General features: G+C 37.1%; 2 protein-coding genes and 1 pseudogene across 8 annotated transcripts in view; 1 reads left to right on the plus strand and 2 right to left on the minus strand.

Moving 5' to 3' along the window:
- Window positions 1-7,198, minus strand: part of TRIP4 (thyroid hormone receptor interactor 4) — a 52,013-nt gene extending 44,815 nt beyond the window's left edge. For 2 of the 6 annotated variants that reach the window (XR_003513091.1, XR_003513093.1), the window contains exons 1-3: window positions 6,983-7,198; window positions 2,037-2,206; window positions 766-890 (exon numbers count right to left, since the gene is read on the minus strand). Coding sequence is in view for 1 of the 6 variants with exons in the window: in XM_027553760.1 (XP_027409561.1) it covers window positions 766-890; window positions 2,037-2,206; window positions 6,983-7,083 (396 nt within the window). In the remaining 5 variants the exon portion in view is untranslated. Of the gene's footprint in view, window positions 1-765; window positions 891-2,036; window positions 2,207-6,973 lie in introns of all 6 variants that reach the window. The other 4 variants (XR_003513094.1, XR_003513092.1, XM_027553760.1 and 1 more) reach the window with 3 other exon arrangements.
- A 5,942-nt stretch (window positions 7,199-13,140) lies between these two features.
- On the plus strand, window positions 13,141-21,437 carry PCLAF (PCNA clamp associated factor). Of its 2 annotated transcripts, XM_027553764.1 has the most exons (4): window positions 13,154-13,286; window positions 13,592-13,672; window positions 14,809-14,971; window positions 20,415-21,437. In XM_027553764.1, exons 1-4 carry the CDS (start codon window positions 13,241-13,243, stop codon window positions 20,458-20,460), a joined length of 336 nt encoding a protein of 111 aa, XP_027409565.1. In that variant the 5' UTR covers window positions 13,154-13,240; the 3' UTR covers window positions 20,461-21,437. The 2 variants fall into 2 exon arrangements, with proteins under 2 accessions (XP_027409566.1, XP_027409565.1); XM_027553765.1 differs by lacking the exon at window positions 14,809-14,971 and having other exon boundaries at window positions 13,141-13,286.
- LOC113899286 lies at window positions 15,694-16,745 on the minus strand (annotated as a pseudogene).
- Window positions 21,438-26,983: the final 5,546 nt, after the last annotated feature.

Consider the following 26,983-nt stretch of genomic DNA (forward strand, 5'->3'; position numbering starts at 1 on the left):
TTATTTTGGAAACCCTTCTCCACATGTTGTTGCACGGTCACCACAAATGAATTTTTTGATCACTACTTTTACTTCCCTGGTGGCTCAGATGGTAAAGCGTCTGACTACAATGCAGAAAACGCAGGTTAGATCCCTGGGTTGGGAAGATCCTCTGGAGAAGGAAATAGCAACCTACTCCAGTACTCTTGCCTGAAAAATTCCATGGATGGAGGAGCGTGGTAGGCTACAGTCCATGGGGTCGCAAAGAGTCGGACACGACTGAGCAACTTCACTTTCACTCTTCCATCTTAGCATAACTAACTACCCTGAATATAAGTATTTCTGCTTACCTCATGGGGCTACTTTGGGAGCCAAGAGAGACTATGAAAGAGCTCTAAATGCTAAATAATGATGACAGTGGTGGTAGAAGTGAATGTTCTAAAACAGGAACATCTTAAAACAGCCAGAGTTCAAATTCTTTCAGTATAAACCCACAAAAAATGTTGAAATTGAAGCCCTGGTGCATTTCCTTAAATATTTTCTATCAAAGCTATCTATAATCTCTAAAAGATGTCCTTATAATACTAATTTAATCAAGCTGCAAAAAAAAAAAACAACCAAACTACCATATAGAAAGGAATATGCCATCATCATCACTCTTTGAAATTCATGCACTTGTTGCAAGTTGCCATTCTAGACCAATGTATATCCCTTGCTCTCTGAAATGTATCAGGTGTTTCATCTTTTCCATAGAGCCAGAAAAAGCCTCATTTTCTGAGCACTCACCTTGGCCAAATCAAAAGGTGTTTTGACCTCTGTGGTTGTATCAGGTTCAGTAAATGCAGGCGCTTCCTGTTTGTTTCTCCCTTTCCGCCTACTCCTCTTCAGCTGGTCTCCTGATCTCTGGCCATCTAACATTTATTTAAAGAAGAAGAAAAAAACATATATGTGTGTATGTGTATATATATATGTACATAGACAGACTGGAAATAGTAGGATTCATTGGTAAGTTAATAGCTAATAAAGGGAAGGCAATGCTTAATATTTAGAGTCAAGAAGTCAGGCAGGTTTTTAAATTATCTCTTCCTCTCAAATCACAATTAAATTAAATTCAAACTATCATTTTTCAAGATTACAGTCAATGATAAAGACTACTGGGTAACATTAAGAAGTTAAATTATACTTATGGCTGATTTACATTGCATGGCAGAAACCAACACAACATTGTAAAGCAATCATCTTCCAATTAAAAAAAAAGAGTATAAAAATTTTTTTAAAAAGAAGTTAAATTAAATAGAATTCCCTGGTTGCCCAGTGGCCCGAGTTTTCACTGCCAAGGGCCAGGGCTCAAGCCCTGGTAGTGGGACCAAGGCACCGCAGGTCATGTAGTACAGCCAAAAACACAGAAGTTAAATTAAAATCTGACATTTTAGACTGTATAATAATAATGACTTATTTAGTTTGGTGCTCATCTTTAGTACTGTTTAACTTATTAGTTACTTGTAAATGCTACTCATACTGAAACCGGTCAACATTTACTTACATTATTGTACTAAGTTTTTCTTTAATCCATGTTTAAAATTTTTCAAGTTATTCTGAAGCTACAACTGTTTCTGCAAACAAGTGTTTTTGTGATATTTTCTAAGTTGAAAAAGTCTGAACTAAAACAATATTCATTACAGATCAAGTAGAACTGAACTTGGGCTTCCCAGGTGGCTCAGTGGTAAAGAATCCACCTGCTAATGATGCAGGAGACTCAGGTGTGATCCTTGGGTGAGAAAGACCCCTTGGAGGAGAAAATGACAACCCATTCCAGTATCCTTGCATGGAGAATTCCATGGACAGAGAAGCCTGGAGGGCTATAGTCCATGGGGTTGCCAAAGAGTTGGACATGACTTAGCAACTATACAACAAGAGAACTGAACTAAAAACATGTAGCACGATTCTGCTTAAGTTAGCTGTGAGGGAATATGGGGTGATAGAACATATGCGGTCCTATAAACCAGCCAATTTACCAATATTTCAACCTTTAAGTTAATCACATCAACTTAACCTACCATCTTTCTTGAAGGACTGCTGCAGAGCATCAGAAGTCAACTCCTGATCATTCTTTTGCCATTTGGTTACAAGCTCTTCTATAAATTGACCTTTTTTGCCCTCATTTCCCTGAAGGAGGTCAGTAACATATTCTCGTATCTCTTCAGCACTCTCAATTGACAAAACATACCTCAAAAAGCAAAGAAATAAGTTGTTAAAACAAAGTTAGTTTATACTATGTTTTTCAATAATCATAACAGAGATCAAGGTAGTAAAAAACATTTATTAATCCATTAGAGTGTTTATTTTGAGCCAAGTTCAAGGTTAGACGCTAGGGATATAAATTTGATTAGGACAAAGACTGATGCCAACTAGTTCATAGTCTAACTTTCATGTTTTCTTATATTTCCAGAATCAAATCTGTATTTTGAAAATAGACTTGTGGGGCTGTCCTTTACATAGAAATACTTTTTAACCTAAATGGGAAAATAACTTGAAAAAGAATATACAGGTGTAACTGAATCACTTGCTGTACACCTGAAACTAACAAATTTTATTTCTAGAATCAAATCAGTGTTTTGAAGCTAGGCTTGTGGGACTTTCCTAAACACAGAAATACTTTCTAACTTAACTGGGAAAATAACTTGAAAAAGGATACACACACACACACATATATATATATAACTAAATTACTTTGCTATATACCTGAAACTAACATAGCATTGTTAATCAACCAGACTCCAACATAAAATTAAGTGTACGAAATAAGTATTTATTATTTTTTAAATTTCTCTACTCTGATAGCAGAATTTTTAACATTTTGACAAACATTTTTGAAGGTCATAGAATAACAAAAATATTGTCCTTTTTTTTTTTTTTTTAAATTAAGATCACTTTGCAGGGTCTAAGCCTGCATGGTCATTTTTACGGTTCCATACTACCGCACAAAGCAAGAACTACCTATATCTTGATTGAGGAATGGTTACAAAGCTACATATACTTGTAAAACTGATCAAATTTTACATTTGAACAAGTGACTCTATTAAACAAAAATTACATCTCAATAAACTGTTAAAAACCACTGCTATTTTTTAAAAAACTTAAGAATACTTTCCATAACTACACATCTGCAGTCATTGTATTTTCCTAGGAACAATATAAAGTACTTAATTTTTATACTGTAAAACCTAAAATCTTTTTTTGCTAAAAATATGAACATATACTACAAGCTAACCAGTTACTGATTTAACATTCTTAAAAATTATAAATTAAGATTAGCAAAAAAAAAAAAAAAGATTAGCATCATATCAGAATGAGCAGATCTACTTTAAGAAAATAGGATGAAGGGTTTCTAAAAGTGAAATCTAAAAGGGGTAGGAGTACAAGTCAGTACTTTTCTATAAACCAATCAGACAATATACTGAAAGTGCCTTAAAAACAATCCAGTAATTCCATTTACAGAACTCTCTAAGAAATAAGAGACACAGGAATTTATGCAAAAATGTTAACTATATCATTATTTGAGTTAGAGAAAAACTGGAGGCTATTTAAGCCTTCATTAATGGAAGGGGCAAATGAATTCAAGTTTTTGGACTTTACAAAATCTAATATGCGGTCACTAAAAGTGAAATGTTTGAATAATTATTATTTTTTTAATTATTAACTTGTTTACATTATTTTTTTTTTTTTTTTTACCATGCCACCAGGCTTGGGGGATCTTAGTTCCCTAACCAGGGATTAAACTGTGCCCTCAGCAGTGAAATCTTGGGAGTCCAAACTACTGGATCCCCAGGGAATTCCCTGAATAATTACTATTACCTGAGAAAAAAATGCTCTCATATAAAGTGAAATAGTAAGACAACCCATACGGTATATGATCTCAATTGCTATAAAAGGAAATGTATATATCCATACACTTGTGTGCAGAAAAAAGGCTTCTTTTTTGTAGAAACCCTTCTAAGGTTACACATTAAAATGATTACCACTAAGAGAGATGATTAAAAATAGTTGGGTTTGTTTTTATTTTCTTTATTCCTTTACAATGAATATATTTTAGAAATGTATTACAATATGCATAGGAAAAAACACTAAGAGAGAAATAGAGTTATCTCTGGGTTATGGTATTATGGTAATCTTGGTTACCTCCTTTAACCTTTGCTGATTTTTTTTAGTTTTCTACAGTGACTATATTACGTCATTAGAGAAGTGAAAAAATTCAGGTATCAAACCATGACAGCATTGCATGATCTGAAGAAACTGTAATATAGACATACTGGTATGAGATACAAGAAAATTATTACAATAATGCTATATTCTTTGAATTTAAAATAAAAATCATGTAATTGCCCATCCTTGGTAATAAATGTACTAGGTTCTTTACCTAATGTGGTGGTTGATTTGCAGAGTCAGAATCTATAAGAGAACAAACCTGTGCCTTTGGGCATCCTTAAGAGCATCTTCTAATCAAATACAAATTTTTACAAAATAGACAACTGTTTTTAATGAATTTTAAGGTTTAATCAACTTGATCCCCAAACTTACTAGGCCCCATTAAAAGATTAATTGGTATCAAGAATTCAGATAGCTGCAAAGAACCTCAAAGTATCATTTAACTCTGGAATATGCAAGGCATTAGGGAATTATTTAAAGAGTTTTAGAAACAATTGAATAAATGTCATTTTAAATATTTAACAAAGAATAATAAAGACCAACATACATCCAAATGTATTAAACATCAAATCTTAACAAAACAGATCCAACCAAAACTAATGCAGACTGTGGAACAAGGTTTATTTTGCTAATTCTGTGTATAGACCTTAATGTTCCATAAATGAATCACTGATTAGGAAGGTAACAGCTTTATGCTATCTTTTTAAAAAATTCAGGCCACTTGCGTCAAACTGTTCAAGTTAGCACACTATTAGAGTATAGCTGGGTAATTCTAAATTAAATATCAGGCAAGACAAGGCACAGCAAATCTATACAGCAAATGCTTTCATCATGGCATCATAGCTTGTGCTATAGCTAGTGAAAACCTAGAAGTGGTTCCAATAGCACTAAATTACAGGTAGCTAGTGCTTGTTTTATGTTTTGGTCAATTCTTGTCTAACTTATATTTATAAATATTTTAAAATACAAGCAAGTGTACAGCCATACTTAGTGCTGCAACTTTAAAACAGAAATTTCTGATCACTCCTCTTTCAACTGTGTGGATAAGTTTAACTGAGGAAAATCTCAGGCTGCAAAATGAGCTATTAAACCACAATCTATGAGAATTAGAAATTTCCTAATACTGTATAAGCAACACAATACAACTGGATTCTGAGATTGAGAAGCCTGCAACTGTCCAAACTCCATTGTTGATTCATCAAAAATAGCCTCAATCTTTTTTTCTTTTAACTGATATTTTTTTTCTGTTTGATATATTACAAAGCTCCATTATTTCATTTGACAGCATTCTACTGCTTGAAAAAATGTCTGAAAACGACTTAGCTTGATCTTGCCTTCTAAGGGTAAAGCCAAGCCATACAATTTGGCTGGATTGGTTTTCTTAAAAAATATCTTTAAATATTTAAAATTTTAAAAAACTGACATATAGTTGATTTAAAATTTTGTATTAGTTTCAGGTGTACAGCAAAGTGATTTAGATATGTACATTTTTTTCAGATTCTTTTCTAAGTTATTACAAGATATTTAATGTAGTTCTCTGTGCTATATAGTAAATCGTTGTTCAACTATTTCATATATAGGGATATGTATTTGTTAATTCCACACTCCTAATTTATCCCCTCCCCCTTTCCCTCTGGTAACCATAAGTTTAGTCTTCTATATAGGTCTGGGAGTCTGTTTCTGTTTTGTAAATAAAAGTCATTGACGTTCCTTTTTAAGAATTCCACATATAAGTGATACAATATTCACTTAACTGGGATTTTTTGATAATCTATTACCATGTTCAAAATTATCTTTTAAAATAGGCTCTCTTAACTCTCTCATTGCCAACAAGCCTATTTTCTCCCAAACTCAGAAATTGACCTAACTTTCTACAAAAGGCCTACAGCTGCAATTTAAGTTTCAGCATCAATGAGCAAGGAGCCAAATCAAGAAACACTTCTAGGTTCTTAAGTCCACTTTTTGTAGAAATTTTTCCCTACTCTTGAACTCTACACTGACACCTACCTATCTTTTAGTTCTCAATTCATCCCTTGCAATTAATCTTAGGAGTTTCTCAAACCTTAATCAGACTCCTTTTTCCAATGCTCCCCAATACCCTGCACTTCCTTCACCTCATAACTCATCAACCATCTTTGCTGTCCCAGCACTTGGTATGCAGTAACGAAAAAAAAGAAATCAATTGCAAGCAGATATTAAATCAAATCACTACTTCCACTTCACAAGAATCATAAATTGTTAAAGATAATCAGTGCTAATTATTCATTTTACAGACGAGGAAACTAAGGTACAAAATTGGAAGCTAAGTTGCCTAAGGTTCCAAAACTGGTGAATGACCACAGAAAATAGAACCAGGGATTCCCAAGTCAGGAGGTATCTTTGCACAGCACCACGCCACCCTTATTTAAATTTCAGGCCCTATTTGACACAAGCAGGACTGGGTAAACTATTGATAAAATGTTCAGAGCAAGGAATTTCTGAAAAGACAACTTGGCTTGCCCCTTTTCTCCAAAATGTATAAGGAAGGATAATTAGACTTATAGGTCTAATTATTAGGGATTTGGCGTTTTCCTGGGAAAAGAAGGCCCCACCAGCCGATTGTGGAGCATGACACCCTATTCCAGAAGCTAAACTATAAAGCCGGAGGTCAAAATTCGGCGCTCGGAGATAGACAGCAGCCTATTTTATTAAATTTCTTCATTCTCATCAACTCTTTAGTCCTTTTTCCGATTCCCCGTTTGCTTAGTCAGTACACATCCCAGAGCTCCTTCCCGCCTCGGACCCGAACCTGTCTTACTGTATGATCTCCTCACTGACATCCAGGCCGAAACTTTTCCGCAACTGCTCGGTGCACCAGCCCACCAGCTGCTCGCGGGACGCCGCCCCAGCCACCGCCATTTTCCCGAGCCGGAACCAGCTGGGATGGAAAAGCTCGGCGTTCTACACCGGACTAGGCCCCTAGCAAAACCGACCTCGCTCGCGCGGGTTCCGCCAGCCTGCACCGCCCCGTGCCTTAGCACCGCCCCAAACGCAGATCCCTCCCACCTATGCCTCCTCCCACTTCTTCCCGCTTCCTGGTGTTTGCGCTTGAACCGGAGCTCAATCTGCGCATGGTTCTTCCGAATTGTCGGATGTAAGGCTCGAGAACTGGGAATTCTAAGACGATACAAATGTCTCTAAAACTACAGTTTAGGAAACAATAAAACAATACCCCGTAACCTAAGAGGCCAGCTTTTATATTGTTCTGGTTTTATTGAAAACACTTAAAAGAGCACTTGAAAGCTGTAAAGGTTTTCTCCGGTAGTAGAGGCTTTATAATACCCTTCGTCGTCTAATATCTGATTCATGCTACTTTTAAAACCTCTATTTGCTTTTTTGAGCCAGGTCTTTTCTATTAGAGCCAAGACAAATGGTCAACACCGAAATCAGATTGATTATATTCTTTGCAGCCAAAGATGGAGAAGCTCTATACAGTCAACAAAAACAAGACCAGGAGCTGATTGTGGCTCAGACCATGAACTCCTTATTGCCAAATTCAGACTTAAATTGAAGAAAGTAGAGAAAACCAGTAGACCATTCAGGTATGACCTAAATCAAATCCCTTATGATTATACAGTGGAAGTGAGAAATAGATTTAAGGGCCTAAATCTGATAGATACAGTGCCTGATGAACTGTGGAATGAGGTTCGTGACATTGTACAGGAGACAGGGATCAAGACCATCCCCATGGAAAAGAAATGCAAAAAAGCAAAATGGCTGTCTGGGGAGGCCTTACAAATAGCTGTGAAAAGAAGAGAAGCGGAAAGCAAAGGAGCAAAGGAAAGATATAAGCATCTGAATGCAGAGTTCCAAAGAATAGCAAGAAGAGGTAAGAAAGCCTTCTTCAGCGATCAATGCAAAGAAATAGAGGAAAACAACAGAATGGGAAAGAGTAGAGATCTCTTCAAGAAAATTAGAGATACGAAGGGAACATTTCATGCAAAGATGGGCTCGATAAAGGACATAAATGGTATGGACCTAACAGAAGCAGAAGATATTAAAAAGAGGTGGCAAGAATACACAGAAGAACTGTACAAAAAAAGATCTTCACGACCCAGATAATCACAATGGTGTGATCACTGACCTAGAGCTAGACATCCTGGAATGTGAAGTCAAGTGGGCCTTAGAAAGCATCATTACGAACAAAGCTAGTGGAGGTGATGGAATTCCAGTTGAGCTATTTCAAATCCTGAAAGATGATGCTGTGAAAGTGCTGCACTCAATATGCCAGCACATTTGGAAAACTCAGCAGTGGCCACAGGACTAGAAAAGGTCAGTTTTCATTCCAATCCCAAAGAAGGCAATGCCAAAGAATGCTCAAACTACTGCACAATTGCACTCATCTCACACGCTAGTAAAGTAATGCTCAAAATTCTCCAAGCCAGGCTTCAGCAATATGTGAACCGTAAACTTCCTGATGTTCAACCTGGTTTTAGAAAAGGCAGAGGAACCAGAGATCAAATTGCCAACATCTGCTGGATCATGGAAAAAGCAAGAGAGTTCCAGAAAAACATCTACTTTGCTTTATTGACTATGCCAAAGCCTTTGACTGTGTGGATCACAATAAACTGTGGAAAATTCTGAAAGAGATGGGAATACCAGACCACCTGATCTGCCTCTTGAGAAATTTGTATGCAGGTCAGGAAGCAACAGTTAGAACTAGACATGGAACAACAGACTGATTCCAAAGAGGAAAAGGAGTACGTCAAGGCTGTGTATTGTCACCCTGTTTATTTAACTTATATGCAGAGTACATCATGAGAAACGCTGGGCTGGAAGAAACACAAGCTGGAATCAAGATTGCTGGGAGAAATATCAATAACCTCACATATGCAGATGACACCACCCTTATGGCAAAAAGTGAAGAGGAACTAAAAAGTCTCTTGATGAAAGTGAAAGTGGAAAGTGAAAAAGTTGGCTTAAAGCTCAACATTCAGAAAATGAACATCATGGCATCCAGTCCCACCACTTCATGGGAAATAGATGGGGAAACAGTGGAAACAGTGTCAGACTTTATTTTTCTGGGCTCCAAAATCACTGCAGATGGTGACTGCTGCCATGAAATTAAAAGACGCTTACTCCTTGGAAGGAAAGTTATGACCAACCTAGGTAGCATATTCAAAAGCAGAGACATTACTTTGCCAACAAAGGTTCGTCTAGTCAAGGCTATGGTTTTTCCTGTGGTCATGTATAGATGTGAGAGTTGGACTGTGAAGAAGGCTGAGCGCCGAAGAATTGATGCTTTTGAACTGTGGTGTTGGAGAAGACTCTTGAGAGTCCCTTGGACTGCAAGGAGATCCAACCAGTCCATTCTGAAGGAGATCAGCCCTGGGATTTCTTTGGAAGGAATGATGCTAAAGCTGAAACTCCAGTACTTTGGCCACCTCATGCAAAGAGTTGACTCATTGGAAAAGTCTCTGATGCTGGGAGGGATTGGGGGCAGGAGGAGAAGGGGACGACAGAGGATGAGATGGCTGGATGGCATCACTGACTCGATGGACGTGAGTCTGGGTGAACTCCAGGAGTTGGTGATGGACAGGGAGGCCTGGCATGCTGTGATTCATGGGGTCGCAAAGAGCCGGACACGACTGAGCTACTGAACTGAACTGAACTCTGTAAGCTCGAGGGAGGAAAAAAAAACTAATAAAACAGGTGCTGGTATTTGGCTTTGATGACCTTCAATATGAGTTCTCTATTGGTTTTTAAGAAGTTAAAAGGTGCGTATATATGGGAAAGGTGCATATTTATATGGCTCGGTTTCCCTGGTGGCTCAGAGGTTAAAGCGTCTGCCTGCAATGTGGGAGACCTGAGTTCGATCCTTGGGTCGGGAAGATCCCCTGGAGAAGGAAATGGCAACCCACTCCAGTATTCTTGCTTGGAGAATCCCATAGACGGAGAAGCCTGGTGGGCTACAGTCCACGGGGTGGCAAAGAGTCGGACACGACTGAGCGACTTAACTTTTCACTTTCATATAGGAATCTAGAAAGATGGTACTGATGATAAATTACTTGCAGGGCAGCTGTGGAGACACGTAAAGAACATAATTGTAGACACAGTGGGGGAAGGAAAGAGTGGGAGGAATTGAGAGAGTGGCTTGGAAACGTATATTACCCTGTGTAAAATAGCGAATGGATATTTGCTGTATGATGCAGGGAGCTCAAATCCGGTGCTCTGTGACAACCTAGAGGAGTGGGATGGAGTGGGAGGTGGGAGAGTGGTTCAAGAGGGAGGGGACATATGTATTTCTATGGCTCATTCACGTTGATGTATGACAGAGACCAGTACAATATTGTAAAGCAGTTATCCTCCAATTAAAAATGGAATTTTTAGAAAAGAAGTTAAAGGTTTTTCAACTAAAAATTACCAGAGTTAAGGATCTTTTTGCTACTCCCTTCTCCTCTGGGACAACAAACTGGGGAAGATTTAGCCAGCTTTCTCTGGAAATCTGATATATTTCATTGGTCAATTTAATTGACTGGCTTTGTGTTACATGTATAGGCTTTTCATTCCCATTAGGCTATTTATACTAAATAATTACATTAATTGGATGTTGTTCCTACTGTATGTTAGTTTTCACTGATATAATAAAAATCATATGTGTGTTGATTTATGTTGAGATTAGACTATTTTATTAATTTGAAAAATATATGGCTTTCTCATTTAAGAAAGACTGAATTTTCATAAATTGTGGGTACAAGTTTTGTTTCTTCATAGAAATCTGCTACATTTAATACAAATTATAACTTATCCAGATCCTTTACCTGTTTTTATACATGTTCTCTTCCCATTACTAGAGGAATAACTTCTTGAAGACAGACTAACTTAAGCTTTTTGTACAATAGGACATTCTAGGTCCTCAAGGATAAAAATGTTCTTTTTTCACAAGGAATATGTTATTGATTGTACTCTCTATTTGTAATGTATGCAAAGTAAAGCCATTTATAATATTACCACTTATTAAAATAAATTTATGCCTGAGCAAAGCAAGCACACCTATTTAATATGCCTTAAGGATATTCGTTTGTATAAATTTAGGCAGAAATTTCATCTGTACATACTACAACTTCTTAATGCCTTAGGCCTTTAAAATTTTCAGGTTCACGCTACACAACTGTCCAGTTTATTTAACGGGAACGGAGAAGCACTTTTCCAAAGCAAACATTTAAATTAAGAATTTTTGAGTATCACTGCTTTTTCCCCAAGTTTTTACTCTAATATGCCTCCTTTCTTATTATAATTGGTGTTAAAAAGACAGACATACAAACAGATACAGTAATACGTAGTTTGCCTCTGTGTGTAAAGATATATTTGCAATACTTTTAGCAATTTACTTGGCATGTTGACTAAGAGAAAAGACCAGCAGATTCTCTATGCAGCTCTAATCTCTACAAGGATCTGGGAACTGGGTAATTCAGTCCTTTATAGAAGCCACTTAACTGAAAAGGAAATGGTGTGCATTGAAGAAACATTGTGTACTGAGAGGGGTCTGATGTTAAAGAACAAGGAGGGGAACCCTGGGGCTTGTTGATTTTTCTGACAGGACTTTGGCTGTAATCTTAGTCTCTAAGATTTAGACAAAGCTACAGATAATTTGCAATACCATCCCTCCCATTATAATGTTAATTTCATCTGCTGTCTAGATTCTCTAATTCAAAAATGTAAAGTAATTGTTGATTCTTTTAAAGCACTAAGTAGCCTTTATTCTGAAAGTTCAAGCATAATTTATTGGAGAGAATTAATGCCATGCTTACACTTTCAGGGTTGCCTTTCAAGTGTGGGTTTAACAAAGTACATCCTAAGGCAATTTCATCTGATCAGGTTTTGTGCCTGGTCTTCACCGTGTGAAAATCATTCCCAAGGTGTATTGTAAGTAATTAAGATAAGCATAGGGATAGAAAATAATAGTTATGAGTTCCTAGTCTAAAGTCATGTTCACTACGTGTCACGGATGTACCCTTAACAGATGTGACATATTTTAAAGGAATTCTGATTCCATATAGGTCTAGGGAAAATGTTTTATTATTATAATAATATTTCTTTTTATGTAGGTACATTGGCTCAGGCCCTAAAGAGTCTGCCTGCAATGTGGGAGCCCGAGGTTGGATCCCTGGATCCGGAAGATCCCCTGGAGAAGGAAATGGCTACTCACTCCAGCATTCTTATGGGGAGAATCCCATGGACAGAGGAGCCTGGCGGGCTACAGCCCATGGGGTCGCACAGTCAGACACGACTGAGAGACTAACACTTCGACTTTTTAAAATATACAATTTGCTCAGTTTTTTCTTGTTTCACACCATCCTAGAAAGTTTCATTAAAAAAAAAAAAAATTATTCCTGTAAATAGAGAATTCCCTAGCAGTCCAGTCTTAAGGACTCGGGGATTTCTGCTGCCTGGATTCGATCCCTAATCCAAGAACTAAGATCCCATAATCTGCACCTCCTGGCCCAGGGGGGGAAAAATCATCCCTGTAAATAAACTATATTAGCGTTTGACCATTCCATAGAGTTTTTTGGTATGGATGCTGTAGAGAGAGTTCATGCCTGAGATGTTAAAAAGTCCGCTACATTTCAGGAGTCACTTCCAGGAGTGAGATTATGGATTTAAGACTGTAGTTAACTTTTGAAGAAATGTTGGAATTCGCTGTCTTTCCCGGGTTTTCTTTTCTAAGCAGGCTGTTTTATCCAGTTCACAGTCTTAGCACGGATCTTAGCACCCAACACACAGGGCATCCTAGGAAAGCTCCCTGGCACCTCCCACCTAAGGCGGGTACGAATCACAAGCTTCTACAAGTTGATGGACGGGTTGACACTGCGCCCAGCCCCGCCGTGACCACTGGACACTGGCGATTGGTTGCGCGTGAAAGGCGCGGAACCAATGGGAGTGGCGGCCTGGGAGAGCCGGTGCAGCGCGCGGGAAAGGGACCAATATAAACTGTGGCGGGAGATTCGATTTCTGGGCCTTGTCCCGTGAAACATCTTCGGCTGGAGAGTCGGTTGCTCGCCTCTCGAGTTCGAACATGGTGCGGACTAAAGCAAACAGTGTGCCTGGCAGCTACAGAAAAGGTGAGGCAGTCGGGCACAAATGTGGAGGGCAGGTGGTTCTCTGGGCAGCTCTGCTTTGGGCAGGAGAAGAGGGGGCCTCCCCTCCTGTCCGCCAAACTGGTCCAGCCCGCCAGGAAGCAGCAGCCTGTTCCCTTTAACCAGGAGGAAGAAACGGCGAGGGCAGAAGAGGGTTATCTGCTGTTCTGGATCGCGGGGCTCTCCTCTCCAATCCTTTCCAATAGGCTGGGTCGGAGAGTGTGGTGAGAACGTGACTCCCAGACTCTTCGTGCCCCCTTCTGAATGCCCTCCTTTCCCTCTCTCCGCAGTGGTGGCTTCTCGAGCCCCCAGGAAGGTGCTTGGTTCCTCGACTTCTGCCGCTAATTCCACGCCGCTTTCCTCAAGGAAAGGTAAAAACGCCCCTGCAGGCTCCTACATGAACCCTCTCAAAAGGAGATCAGGCCAGGCACGGCACCACTGTTCCCCATACCCACCGCGGAGTTTCTTTTCCTGAGATCCTCACCCCCCAGAATTTCTTCCTTCCTTGCCTTTTGATGTAATGAGCGAGCCTTGGTCTCTTTGGCGGGCTGGGGTAGAGATGGAGGGGTCGCACGGTCTTAAAAAATTTCAAGCCTTGGGTTAGGGACGGACACACTTTCTCTTCAAACCTGTTTTTCTTTTCTGCCTTAGCGTTGTTATTTTTCTTAGCGTTGTTATTTTTCTTAATATTTACAACTGGACTTTTCTTGTATGAGGCTACTTAAGCACCTGTTTACTAGAATTGAGAGGAGAGTTGACAATGCTAATCACGTTTTTGTTTTCATTTCTGCATATTGTTCTTTGTCTTTCCTATTACCTTCCTTTCTCCCCCCCCCCCTTTTTTTTTAAGTTTGGTGTCAGTGTGTGTGTGTCAGTGTGTGTGTGTGTGTGTGTTCCAAACTTGCAGCTCCTAATTCTGTTTTTGGGACATTAGGAGGGAAAACTGGGCCAGGGAAAGAGCTTCACATTATTCCTTCTGTGCTAGGAGAGGTTGAGAAAATACCCTGCCATCTGGTGTCTCTCATTCCTTTTAGAAGGAAGTTGAGCAGTTTGGAAGATTATTTCTGCAAGCTCTAGTTAAGAACATACAGGAAAAAGTGTGTCAAACTTTAGTATGACAGTACATAAGACTAACTGAATAGCTCTGTTCATGGACAAAATATGAAAAATATTTTCTGGTTGTAAACATCTTGTTAATGCTATTTTTCTAGGGTAAAGAATACATATAATAATGTTCTACATTATATTAATGTATAATGTACTATTGACTGAATACAACTTTATCATGTCATATTTTAAAATTCACTTTAAAGATAGATCCCTTTAACTTTGCAGCAGGAGCTGCAAGGTTGGAACACACACACACACACACACACTCACACACACACTGACACCAAACTTAAAAAAAAAGGGAAGAAAGGAAGGTAATAGGAATATCCTTTAGATTTGATGTTAAAGAATGGAAATTATATTCTTAATTTTTATTTAGTTCTGTTTTATTTTATAGCTGAAAATAAGTATGCAGGAGGGAATCCAGTTTGTGTGCGCCCAACTCCCAAGTGGCAAAAAGGAATTGGAGAATTCTTCAGTCTGTCCCCTAAAGATTCAGAAAAAGAGAATAGAATTCCTGAGGAGGCAGGAAGCAGTGGCTTGGGAAAAGCAAAGAGAAAGTAAGTTTTCATATTCTGAAGTATAAAGAAATACTTATATTCTTGAAAATAAAAGACAACTAAATATTGAGTAACTTTAAATTTTCTCTTTGAGGAGATAAGAAAATACAAACCAGAAGTTTTTTAAACTATGCTAACCTCTTATTATGTCACTCCCAAATTTCAAGCATCAATGAAAGGTACTATTTTTACTCATTTACTCAAAGAGGATCAGTTCCCATTCAGATGACAAGTGCTACTTTATTAACCATGAACTTCTGGTCTTTATTCTCTTTTTTTTCTATTTTCTATAGTCCTTTTTATTTTCAAAAAATAATTTCCATGTTGGTTTACCTTGATTTGCATTAACCCCACCTTTCAAAAAACTAGTAGTCCAGCTTTCATAGGAAATATATAACCAATGTGGAAAAGCTGGGAAATACAGAAATCCCCATCACTTAGAAACAACCAGAACTAATGCCATGGTATATTTTCTTTACAACTTCTCTGTAAATACATAAGAATACTTCAAAACAAAGCAACATGGGGATAAAACTGCACACATGCAGAGTTCATTGTATTAACTTTTTAAGAAGATACTTAAATCATGCTTTCAAGCTTTTTTTCTTTTTTTGCATGGCTCTTTTCAGTTTATTGCATGAAGGAGTTACACTAGTCCAAGTTAAAAGAAGATCCCAAATGGTTACATTATACAAGCTGTGAAGTTTTTAAACTTATGAAAAGGGACAGAAGGGAAATTCTACTCATTGAAAGGAAATCCTCACTTAAGCTTCAGTGAGCCAAAAGCTCTTAAAACCCATGAACCTTCAGCTGGTGGTCCTTAGCCAGTGCAATCTCTACCAGGAACTGGCATATGTTCTTGTGCTGGTCACCCTGTAGCTGAATTACTTCTCCATATTCTGTATGCTCAATTACAGTACCATTGCAGGCAAATTTCTTCTTAAACGCCTTCACTAGTTTCTTTTTATTGTAATCATCAGCAATCCCTTAGACAGTAGTAAGGGTCTTCCTGCCGTTTCTCCGTTGAATTTTTATATGGATATAATCCTCAGTGCCAGCAGGAAGCAGATCATCACCCTTACTTGCATCAGCAAAGGGGTCGAAAAAGCAGAGGGTTCTGGAAAACGGACATAAGATATGATTTCTTTTCCTCAGTGGAAACGGCCTGTGGAAGGCAGCGGCGGGAGAAGGCGGGCAGTGGGTACCAAGCCTTGGGAAGTGAGGGGCCTCGAGCGGGAGGCTGCTGAGTCCTCGGTGGCGGCTCAGTGACTGGGGCTGCTTTCAAGCTCTTAATGTCAGGGAAATGTTCATGATAAATGTTGAGCAAAACTGGATTCAAAAGTACAATCATTATTGCATAAAAGACATGTATATAAATACACCAAATCTCTGTACAAAATATACCAAATATCATGAATGATGTCACTGGGTAAAAACCTCTCCTCACACTCAGCGCTACCAATTTTCAACAACAAACATATTTTAAGAATCTGGGGGAAAAATACTTTTAGGAGGAAATAAACAAGGGAAACCTGCTTTTTAAATAGATTTATGAGAAATAGTGCAGACTCTCTAAAGAGTGTTGAAGTTTTCATTTCAAAAATAAATTATTTGACTGGAGGTGGGGTGTGGTGAGTGTGGGTGGTATGACATCACTGCCATTGTGAAGCCTTCTGGTTTAAGACCCTGCTAGATACCTCCCAGCACCAGCCAGGAGCAGGTGATCCTCCTGGGCACCAAGCAGCAAGCCGGCCCAAGGTGGAGTGACGAACATGGACAAGTGGGCGGTGGCCGGGCTCACGCTGGGGCTGCTGCTTCTGGTACTGCTCCTACCCAAGCAAGTTTATTCATCCGTTCCTTTAACCAGCACAGAAGGTCCTCCAGTCCAAACCACAGCGGTCAGCTGTGCCTTGCGGTCAACAGCTAGTCTCCTTGTTGTCTTGCTTGCCCTTCTACATCTCTACCATTAAGAGACTTGGCCAAGAAACATCTAGGTTTACCAACCCATATTCTAAAGCCCAGTCCGCAAGGCATCTAGAAATTCTCTGTCAGGAAGAAAATGAGAAAGTCTTCATCAAATCCATTAATTCTACCCCTTATTTTATTAAGGCAGAAAATGTTGAGAGTCTCAAATTGGATTAGTTTAAAGAGCATCTGAAGGATTTAAGCAGATAATGACAGCCAATATTAAATCTCCTGGAGTTTCATTATAAGAATGGAGACAATATCAGGAATTAATGATGTGATTAAATGTAACAAGAAACATGGACACTTCAAACTGTACCTTGCATCTAGATAAGAATAATTGCATCTTCATCTAGAGAAAAAGGATGAGCTATGAAATGGAGATTCAGTTTTCATTTTGGTTCAAGAACTCTAGAAGGTAAACAATTAGGTGATGCAAAAAGCATCAGTGATTCTGTTTACGATGTACACTGGAAGGAATCAGCAGTTATTAAATCCTCTGTGTATTGTTTCAGCAGTCCTGGTTTAATGCTGATACACTCTCCATAAGGTTTTACATTGTTTTCATTGTTCTCTTGGGAACTTAACTCTTTTCCTCTGGGCTTTTGAATTTGACTTTGCATTTGGATTTCTGTAATAACTGAGATGTTCCAGGGCAATAATGGGTTGGAATATACTATCAATCCAAACATAGGTAATCCCTGCATATGTACTTAAAAGTCAAATTACAGTTATTTCCTGTAACACATTCCCATCCAACAATAGTGCCAGATAGTTTAGCTAATTCTCATCTCTTAACTTTATTCCAAAGATTAGAAGTGCATTGACTTCAAACAATCTTAAAATATTGCTTTTTATTTCTGCATGTACTGAATAATTTTTAAAACCTAAAAATTGATGTTTTGAAGGCATGTTTGATAAATTTGGAAATTAAGAGGCAAATATATGAAGGAAGTGAAAAATAATGTGTATTAGGTAGTTGGGAAGTGAAGACTGGAAACTTGCCTGCATTAAATTCACAACTGTTTTGTGCTTTCTGTAAATACACATTTATATATTAAACTTGATGAATAAGAATAGCTGCATGTGGAACACTTTTTACATCAGTCATTATTTTTAGATAATTCTAAACCTAAGTGGACTTGATTCTGGAAAGTAAAACTTTAGAACTGCCTTGATGTATAGAAATCTTTTTAGAAGTAGAAATCATTGGTTTACATGTTCATACAATGATGCTTAAATGATAAGTATTCAATACTTATAGTACTCTAAATAAATTTTAACCAATATTTGTCATCTTTAGAAATGTAAACAGGAACAACAGACCTAACATCCATCTCAAGTTATGTGAGATCCATGTGTGTGAATGAACACACTCTTACTTCATATCTGAACACTGTACACCTATTTTGGATTGTACATTGTGTTTGGATTTGATTTGCATTGAACACAGCTAGATAAAAATAAATGGTTAAAGAGAAGTTTTAAAAAAGGAATTAACATATAAAAATGATATTTTTGCATCTAAAATTTTAAGATAATATTGTTCATAAGATCATTTAGTAAATTATTATTGAGTGCTTACTATTCAACCTATGAGATATTTAAAAGGAATGTCAAATTCTGGAGCAGTAGCTGAACTTTATACTTTGTTGTTATATCACTATTATCATTTCTGTTAAAATCAACAAGAAAGAGGATACATTTTTGGATAGAGTTTTTTTTAACAGACTTGTTATCATGATCCTAAAAGTCTCTTTTAGGATCTTCTTCTCATTTACTGGCACCATTCTTCCTTATTCTTTCTCATTCTAATATGAACAAACTAACAGTCAATATTCAAGAATATTCAACAATCCTCTTGAATTATTTGTGACTTCAATTAAAGAAATAAAATATTTTGCAATATAGCCAAATATGGCTATACCATTGATCATCATAGCAATAAAACCTATATTGCAGGTTTCCTATCATATAGTGAAAGGTTACACATATAGTCTCATAAAGAACTTTGATCCATAGTATAATAAAATCTGTGACACAAAACTAGGTAATGGAGGTTTATCTTATTGCTTTAGGCCTCTTTCTTAGATTTGTTATTGTTTGAGAGTTGCATTTATCCCTTTATAGTAAATCAATTGATTTGTAAATTGATAGTAAATCAAAAAGATTGACTTTTTTCCTTTTATCCCTTTTTTCCTTTTATCCCTTTATAGTAAATCAATTGATTTGTAAATTGATAGTAAATCAAAAAGATTGACTTTTTTCTCCCAGTTTTACTGAGACGTAATTGACAAACAGCACTATGTAAGTTTAAGGTACACAGTCTAGCGATTTGACTTACCTACATCATGAAATGATTACCACAATAGGTTTAGTGAACATCTATCTCATATTGATGCATTAAAGAAATAGAAAAATTTTTTCCTTGTGATAGGAATTCTTTCAATAGTTTATTATTGATTATAAATAGAAAACTATCAGTATATCAGAAGGACTTCTATTATAATCTCCCTAGTTCTTTATCTGGAATATGGCTACTCTTACGGCTTTATTATTCTCACAAAGGCAGGGTAAATTTCCCTGTTGCATAGGGGAGAATCTGAATCGAGAAAAACTGTCTTCTTAAAACCTTAAATCAGGTCTTTGAAGAAAAGAATTTTGAATTACAATAGTGTTCATTTGTTAACTTCATTTCATTTCCAGGAAAGTACAATGAAGACCTCTTGGTAATGTAATAGTGGATGAGTCAATGGTAATGTTACACCAAGTCAGAATATCCTTGTTTTAGCTTCCTTCTTTCACCTTCTAGCTCTATGTCTAGATCTAATTTGAAAACTGACTGTTTTAGGATAGATCTCACAAATCTTTACCAGCTCTAAAAAATTCTGATTTAAAAATTTTGACTTTTTCTCTATAAAAATTATACTGAGTACCAGAGGACTTCGGGATAATGTAAGTTGTTTTTCAAAAGCTATGTTTACCATATGCCAACAATACAATTTGGGCATTTTCTAACTAGATAATACATTCATAAATTCCAAAGGATATACAGTCAAATATGACAACTTGCTGTTTTCTCTGTTCAAGTGGATTGGTTGAATTTTTTTCTTTCTATTATCACAGAGTTCTTGCTGAAGGATTATACTGCTTCATCAATCTACTTAACACATTGAAAGAAGATATTATAGAAATAGAGATTCCCTCTTAAATAAAAATGGCAACATATTCTAAAGGAGAAACTGACTTGGCAAATTAAGAGGCAAAATAGATTAAAAATTTTTGTCACTTTAGTATTTGGAATCTGTAGGGATTTGTCAGTTTATGGGAGTTTAATTTTCTCTTATTTCTAGTCACTTGACCAGATCCACTGCACTGTTAATGTTCTTGATTTACGTAAGTTTTTAAAAACTATTCATGTTTTGTTTTTAAAACATTGGACTCAGGTGACTACTGAAGTTCTCTTTTCTTTCCACAGAGCATGTCCTTTGCCACCTGATCACACAGATGATGAAAAAGAATAGAACTTTCTTATTCACCCTTGACTGTTGTCTCCTGTTTACTCTGGTATTCTAGGATGTAAATTTGCATAAATGTATTCGTTCCAATTAGTTTTGTTGAGTAGACATTTAATTTAAAAAATGAGGCTTACATTTAGTTATTCAAAAGCAAGTAGTTATGATATTGGAAAGTTTGTAAGATTAATTACGGTTAACATAGTATTTGGTTTCCTTTACCTATTATTAAGCTTTTTCTTGCTAAAATTATTACATGATATTCTAATTATGAATCTGCTGTATTTGAGATTTGCTTAGATCTTTGTACTGTTGCCATTTTATTGGCATTTGATTATTGGAATGATGCCATATTTTTCTTCCTTTTATTTGCTTTAAAAAAGCAGAGGTAGATTTTTGCACATTTAAAAAGTAATGTTAATTAAACTGAACCTATACCCTTTTTAAGAAAGGGGGCCAAAGAGGCAATGTTGCAAAAATCTGGATGGCTGTCTACTTTCTCCTTAGAAAAATTTACAGGCAGTTTGGTCCTAAGGTTTAAAGAATTAATAAAGCTTCTGAAAACAACAGCAAAAATATAAAATTTTTTTTTATATTGGAATAGTGGAATTCCATAGTGGAATCAGACAGGAAAATTACATAGACTACTTTAAAAGAGAGGAATTTCCCTAGAATATACCTTTGGTTTAGTGTCATAAAATATTACCCTTTGGGCCTATGCTTTTAAAGTTGGAAATCAATAAAACATGAAAGACAGATCGTGCCATAAACCCAGAACTGTCTAAAGTCCTTAGAGCTACTATCATGCTTTTCAAGATAACCAGGGGTATAATCGAAGTGGATATAGTAGTACTTAGTAACTGATATTTTTCTTCCTCATCAAGCTTTTTGCTCACTGACTTCCTGTTATCAAAGTTAGCCATGTTTAACAGACATACTTTTCTGAAGTTTGTTTTTAATAAATGAATACTATTTTCATAAAACTATCCAAGTGTGTGCTTTCTAAGATTTTATCCTGCTAGGTATTTCTATTTTATTCCTTCCAAATGCAAATCACTGTACAGACCTGATTTTATGAACTTCCAAAGTAAGTCCTGATGACTATAGATTACATTTTTTGCTTAGATATTAAACATACTGTTACTGAATTGGGACCAGAGTTTTATCCTAAGTTCTTCCTTGATAATTAGGCTTTTGATGGATTTGAAACCTGATTTGCTGTTTTTCATTGATGGAGAGAGGAACTTGATGGAAAATGTGTCTAATGAAGTCTAATTTTGATATATAATTGTTTCCCAAAAAATTTGACCTAAAGAAACTGCAGTCTTTTCAAATACAATCCTTTCAAAATATACAATTGTTAGTGATGTCTAACTATATTAAGGAGGGCATGGAAACCCACCCCAGTATTCTTGCTTGGAGAATCCCATGGACAAAGGAGCCTGGTGGGTTACAGTCCATAGGGTCGCAAAGAGTTGGACACAACTGAAGTGACTTAGCAACAAAGCGACTTTATTAGGCAGACTTCCCGGGTGGTGCAGTGGTAATGAATCCAGCTGCCAATGAGGAGATGCAAGAGACGTGGGTTCCATCCCTGGCAAGAGATGCAGGTTCGATCCCTGGGTCAGGAATATCTCCTGGAGTAGGAAACGGCAACCCACTCCAGTATTCTTGCCTGGAAAATTCCATGGACAGAGGAGTCTGGCAGGCTACAGTCCATAGGATCATAAAGAGTTGAACACGATTGAGCATACAGCACATACATACAACTTTATTAGTCAGAGGTCTCATGTCATCTGTTTCCTTGTCAAAGCTTTTTTAAAATGTAAATTGTCAGTTTAGCTCCTTCTAAACATAAGTATGATCATTATGGTGTGATCACTCAGCTAGAGCCAGACATCCTGGAGTGCGATGTCAAGTGGGCCTTAGGAAGCATCACTACAAACAAAGCTAGTGGAGGTAATGGAATTCCAGCTGAGCTATTTCAAATCCTAAAAGATAATGCTGTGAAAGTGCTGCACTCCATATGCCAGCAAATTTGGAAAACTCAGCAGTGGCCACAGGACTGGAAAAAGTCAGTTTTCATTCCAATCCCAAAGAAAGGCAATGCCAAAGAATGTTAAAACTACTGCACAATTGTAGTCATCTCACACACTAACAAAGTAATACTCAAAATTCTCCAAGCTAGGCTTCAATAGTACATGAATGAAGAACTTCCAGATGTTCCAGCTGGATTGAGATAAAGGCAGAGGAACCAGAGTTGCCAACATCCGTTGGATCATAGAAAAAGCAAGAGAATTCCAGACAAACGTCTACTTCTGCTTCATTACGTTAAAGCCTTTGTGTGGATTGCAACAAACTGGAAAATGGTTAAAGAGATGGAAATAGCGGACCACTTACTTGCCTCCTGAGAAATCTGTATGCAGGTCAAGAAGTAACAATTAGAACTGTATATGGAACACCAGACTGGTTCAAAATTGGGAAAGGAGTATGTCAAGGCTGTATGTACTGTCACCTCGCTTATTTAACTCATATACAGAGCACATCATGCAAAATGCCGGGCTGGATGAAGCACAAGCTGGAAACAAGATTGCCGGGAGAAATATCAATAACCTCAGATATGCAGATGACACCACCCTTATCGCAGAAAGTGAAGAGGAATGAAAGAACCTCTTGATGAAGGTGAAAGAGGAGAGTGAAAAAGCTGGCTTAAAACTCAACATTCAAAAAATGAAGGTCATGGCATCCGATCCCATCACTTCGTGGCAAATAGATGGGGAAACAGTGAGAGACTTTATTTTCCTGGGCTTCATCATCACTGCAGATGGTGACTGCAGCCATGAAATTAAAAGACGCTTGCTCCTTGGAAGGAAAGCTATGACCAACCTAGACAGTGTATTAAAAAGCAGAGACATTACTTTGAATTGATGCTTTTGAACTGTGGTGTTGGAGAAGACTCTGAGAGTTCCTTGGACTGCAAGGAGATCAATCCTGAATATTTTTTGGAAGGACTTAGGCTGAAGCTGAAGCTCCAATACTTTGGCCATCTGATGTGAAGAACTGACCCATTGGAAAAGACCCTGATGCTGGGAAAGATTGAAGGCAGGAGGAGAAGGGGACGATAGAGGATGAGATGGTTGGATGGTATCACCATCCAACGGACATGTTGACTCAATGGACATGAGTTTGAGCAAGCTCTGGGAGTTGGTGATTGACAGGGAAGTCTGGCGTGCTGCAGTCCACAGGGTTGCAAAGAGTAGGACACGACTGAGCAACTGAACTGACTGAAACATAAGTACAGGCTCCCTGTTTTACGCTGAAACTGAATCAAAAAATGAAATGTATATATTAAAAAGATAAAGTAAGTTTTAATTTTGTACCCTTCTTCACAAAGTTTAACCTGGCTTTTCTTTTTGAATGGATTATTCAAATAATTAGTGTTAAATTCCTGAGCAAACAATGACTAAAGCTACTGTTCTGGAATTTTTGAATGCTAATGGAATTTGTGAGGTTCATACAAATTATGTATACATAATTTCAACAGGCAGATAATACTATAATGAAAATTATAGTCTGCTCAGGTTTATTTATGAGATGACAAATACCATTTTTTTAAAAAAAGCAGAAAAATAAAGCCTAAACTAACTGAACTTTTCCCATATTATATATACACTGCTTCCAAATCTCATCGTATGTTGAATTCTTCATGCTAACTCACTTTTGGAAAAATTGAAGATTCAGCTGAGTCTTAGTCCAGCTAACATTGTTGCAATGGTTCCTTTTACCTTTGAGGATAGCCTATGGAGGTGGGGAAGATTTTCACTGAATTCCCCAAAACTGGGAGGAGCGTTAGAAGCTATCTTATTCACCTCAAGCTGCCTATAGCTTTTCAGTAGATGGACTGTTTTATTAGCTGGCAGTGCTAATTGAAAATGCTATGAGTTAAAAATTTGATTTTTGGACTTTCCAGGTGATATAGTGGATAAGAATTCACCTGCCAATGCAGGGGACAAGGGTTCAATCCCTGGTCTGGGAAGAGTCCACATGCCTCAGAGTAACTAAGCCCATAACTACTGAGCCCGCTTGCTGCAACTACTGACACCTGTGCACCGGAAGCCTGTACTCTGCAACCAAAGCCATCATAACGAGAAGCCCATGCACCACAATGAAGAGTAGCCCCCGAATGCCAACCAAAAGAAATTAAAAAAAATTTTTTCTTTACTCCCCTCCTGTTCTTGGTTCTATCCTTGAAATAACAGAACAAGTTTCTCCTTTCCAAAACAAGCTTCAAGTATTTAATAATAGTTGTTATATCTTTAGCCTTCTCTTCCTAAGTCTAAACATTATATTGCTTATGTCACACGCATCCTAAGTGAGTTTCTATAAGTCCCTAGTGCAGGGGGCCATGCCTTGTGTGTTGTATATTGCTTAGGCAGGTAAACAGTAAATCTAGCTTTTTCTTCTAACTGATACCAAGTATTCATTAATTTTGGTATCTTTATGTTTGTCTATTTTGTCTTTTGTATTCGGAGATGCCAATGGAAGTCTAAGAATATTTGAATATTTAAATATTAATCATTGATTAACAATATTGGGTTTCCAAAAAATAAACATTAGATAACCTAATTCTTTCTTAAATGATTACAAAGGACAATTTAAAAAATGACAAAAAGCTTTGAAGAGATTGAGAAAAAGGCTAGAGGTATCTTGTATTGATCTGAAGGATGGAGGTACACTGTTGACCTTGAAGGCTGTTTGAGATCTATCCTAGATTTGAGAGCACTGTCTTAATTATGGTTCATATTAAGAATATGGATTCCTGGGGACTTCCCTGGTGGTCCAGGGGTTAAGACTCTGCATTTCCATTACAGAGGTTGTGGGTTCTATCCCTGGTCAGGGAAGTAAGAGCCCACATGCTGCATGGCATGACCGAAATAAGTAAATAATAAAGTTTAAAAACTAAAAAGTTGATACGGATAATAGTTTTTAAAAAAAGACTATAGAGTTCTGTGATACTGCTCACAAAATCCTGAAAGTGTAGTTAAGCTCACATAGCTAGTTTTAGGTGTGGATTGTGCTATATAGTTATTTATTTGGATTTTAAAATATTTATCAATATTTTAGGTGGATTTACATACAATAAAATGCATATGTTTTCAGTGTACAAGTTTTCATAAATGTATACACATATACTATACATCTTTAGAGGTTTCCAAGTAATGAGTGTATTGAAAATGATGGAATTAAATAAGTCAAGTGATCATTTAGGAGTCAAGCCAGGTATTCATACACCTACACAAAACTGAATAATTTTTTAAAATTGTAAGAAGAGAGGGTGTAAATGCTACTGTATGTCATATTTCTTCAGACAACAGGAAAAATGAATGATGCATAGGAATTTGCAGTTTTATATTGGCTTAAACTACCAACTATTACCCAATAAAACATTTCTTTCTATAGAACAAATTTATTGTATTTATATTTTTAATATTTAAAGACATCTAAGTCCATCATAGTTTCATTTTAGATAAGTTGTTGCTCATTGGGCTTATTGTTTACTTTTCTAATTAAAAATTTTAAAATATTTAACCTGTTGGCAATTGAAATACCAAGCTCTATTTTGCTAATTACAGCCAGTGTATTTTTAAAGAACAATTAATTGTCCTTTAAGGCTGACTAGATGTACTCAGATTCTATTTGCATTTTGTTTGTGTATACTCCCACATGTATGTATGTCCAGGGCAAGGGTTGAAATGTTTTAGACTTCTTTAACAACCTACTACTGACATTTGAACCTGAAGTTATTTCCCTCAGGTTTTGCTGAATAGACTCTCTCTGGTGAACTAATTTAACACTGTCTCACATGTACAGGAAACTAACAGATCTGCTGTTTCTTTAAAATTACCAAAGCTCATTCCTCTGCCCTGGCTAGGTAGACAACTGTTCAATATTGGTGACTAAGGCTATCATAACCAGTAAAATTATCATGCCCAAATTATTAGGACCAATAGCCAGTAGTTGCAAAGACATTCACTGCCATGGACTAGAGCAGCGGTCCCCAACCTCTGGGATCTAATGCCTGATGATCTGAGGTGGAAGTGATGTAATAATAGTAGAAATAAAGTGCATAATAAACACAATGTGCTTGAATCATCCTAAAACCCTTCCCCCCAACCCAGGTAGGTGGAAAAATTGTCTTTCATGAAATTGGTGCCCAGCGCCAAAAAGGCTGGGGACTGTTGGACTAGAGAACAAATTGAGGAACTACTATTAAGCTTTATTGTGATCCACACAGTCAAAGGCTTTGGCATAGTCAATAAAGCAGAAATAGATGTTTTTCTGGAACTCTCTTCCTTTTTCCATGATCCAGCAATAAACCGTGGACAATTCTGAAAGAGATGGGAATACCAGACCACCTGACCTGCCTCTTGAGAAACCTGTATGCAGGTCAGGAAGCAACAGTTAGAACTGGACATGGAACAACAGACTGGTTCCAAATAGGAAAAGGAATACCTGAAGGCTGTATATTGTC

This window comes from Bos indicus x Bos taurus, chromosome 10 (assembly GCF_003369695.1).
Source record: "Bos indicus x Bos taurus breed Angus x Brahman F1 hybrid chromosome 10, Bos_hybrid_MaternalHap_v2.0, whole genome shotgun sequence".
NCBI lineage: Eukaryota > Metazoa > Chordata > Mammalia > Artiodactyla > Bovidae > Bos > Bos indicus x Bos taurus.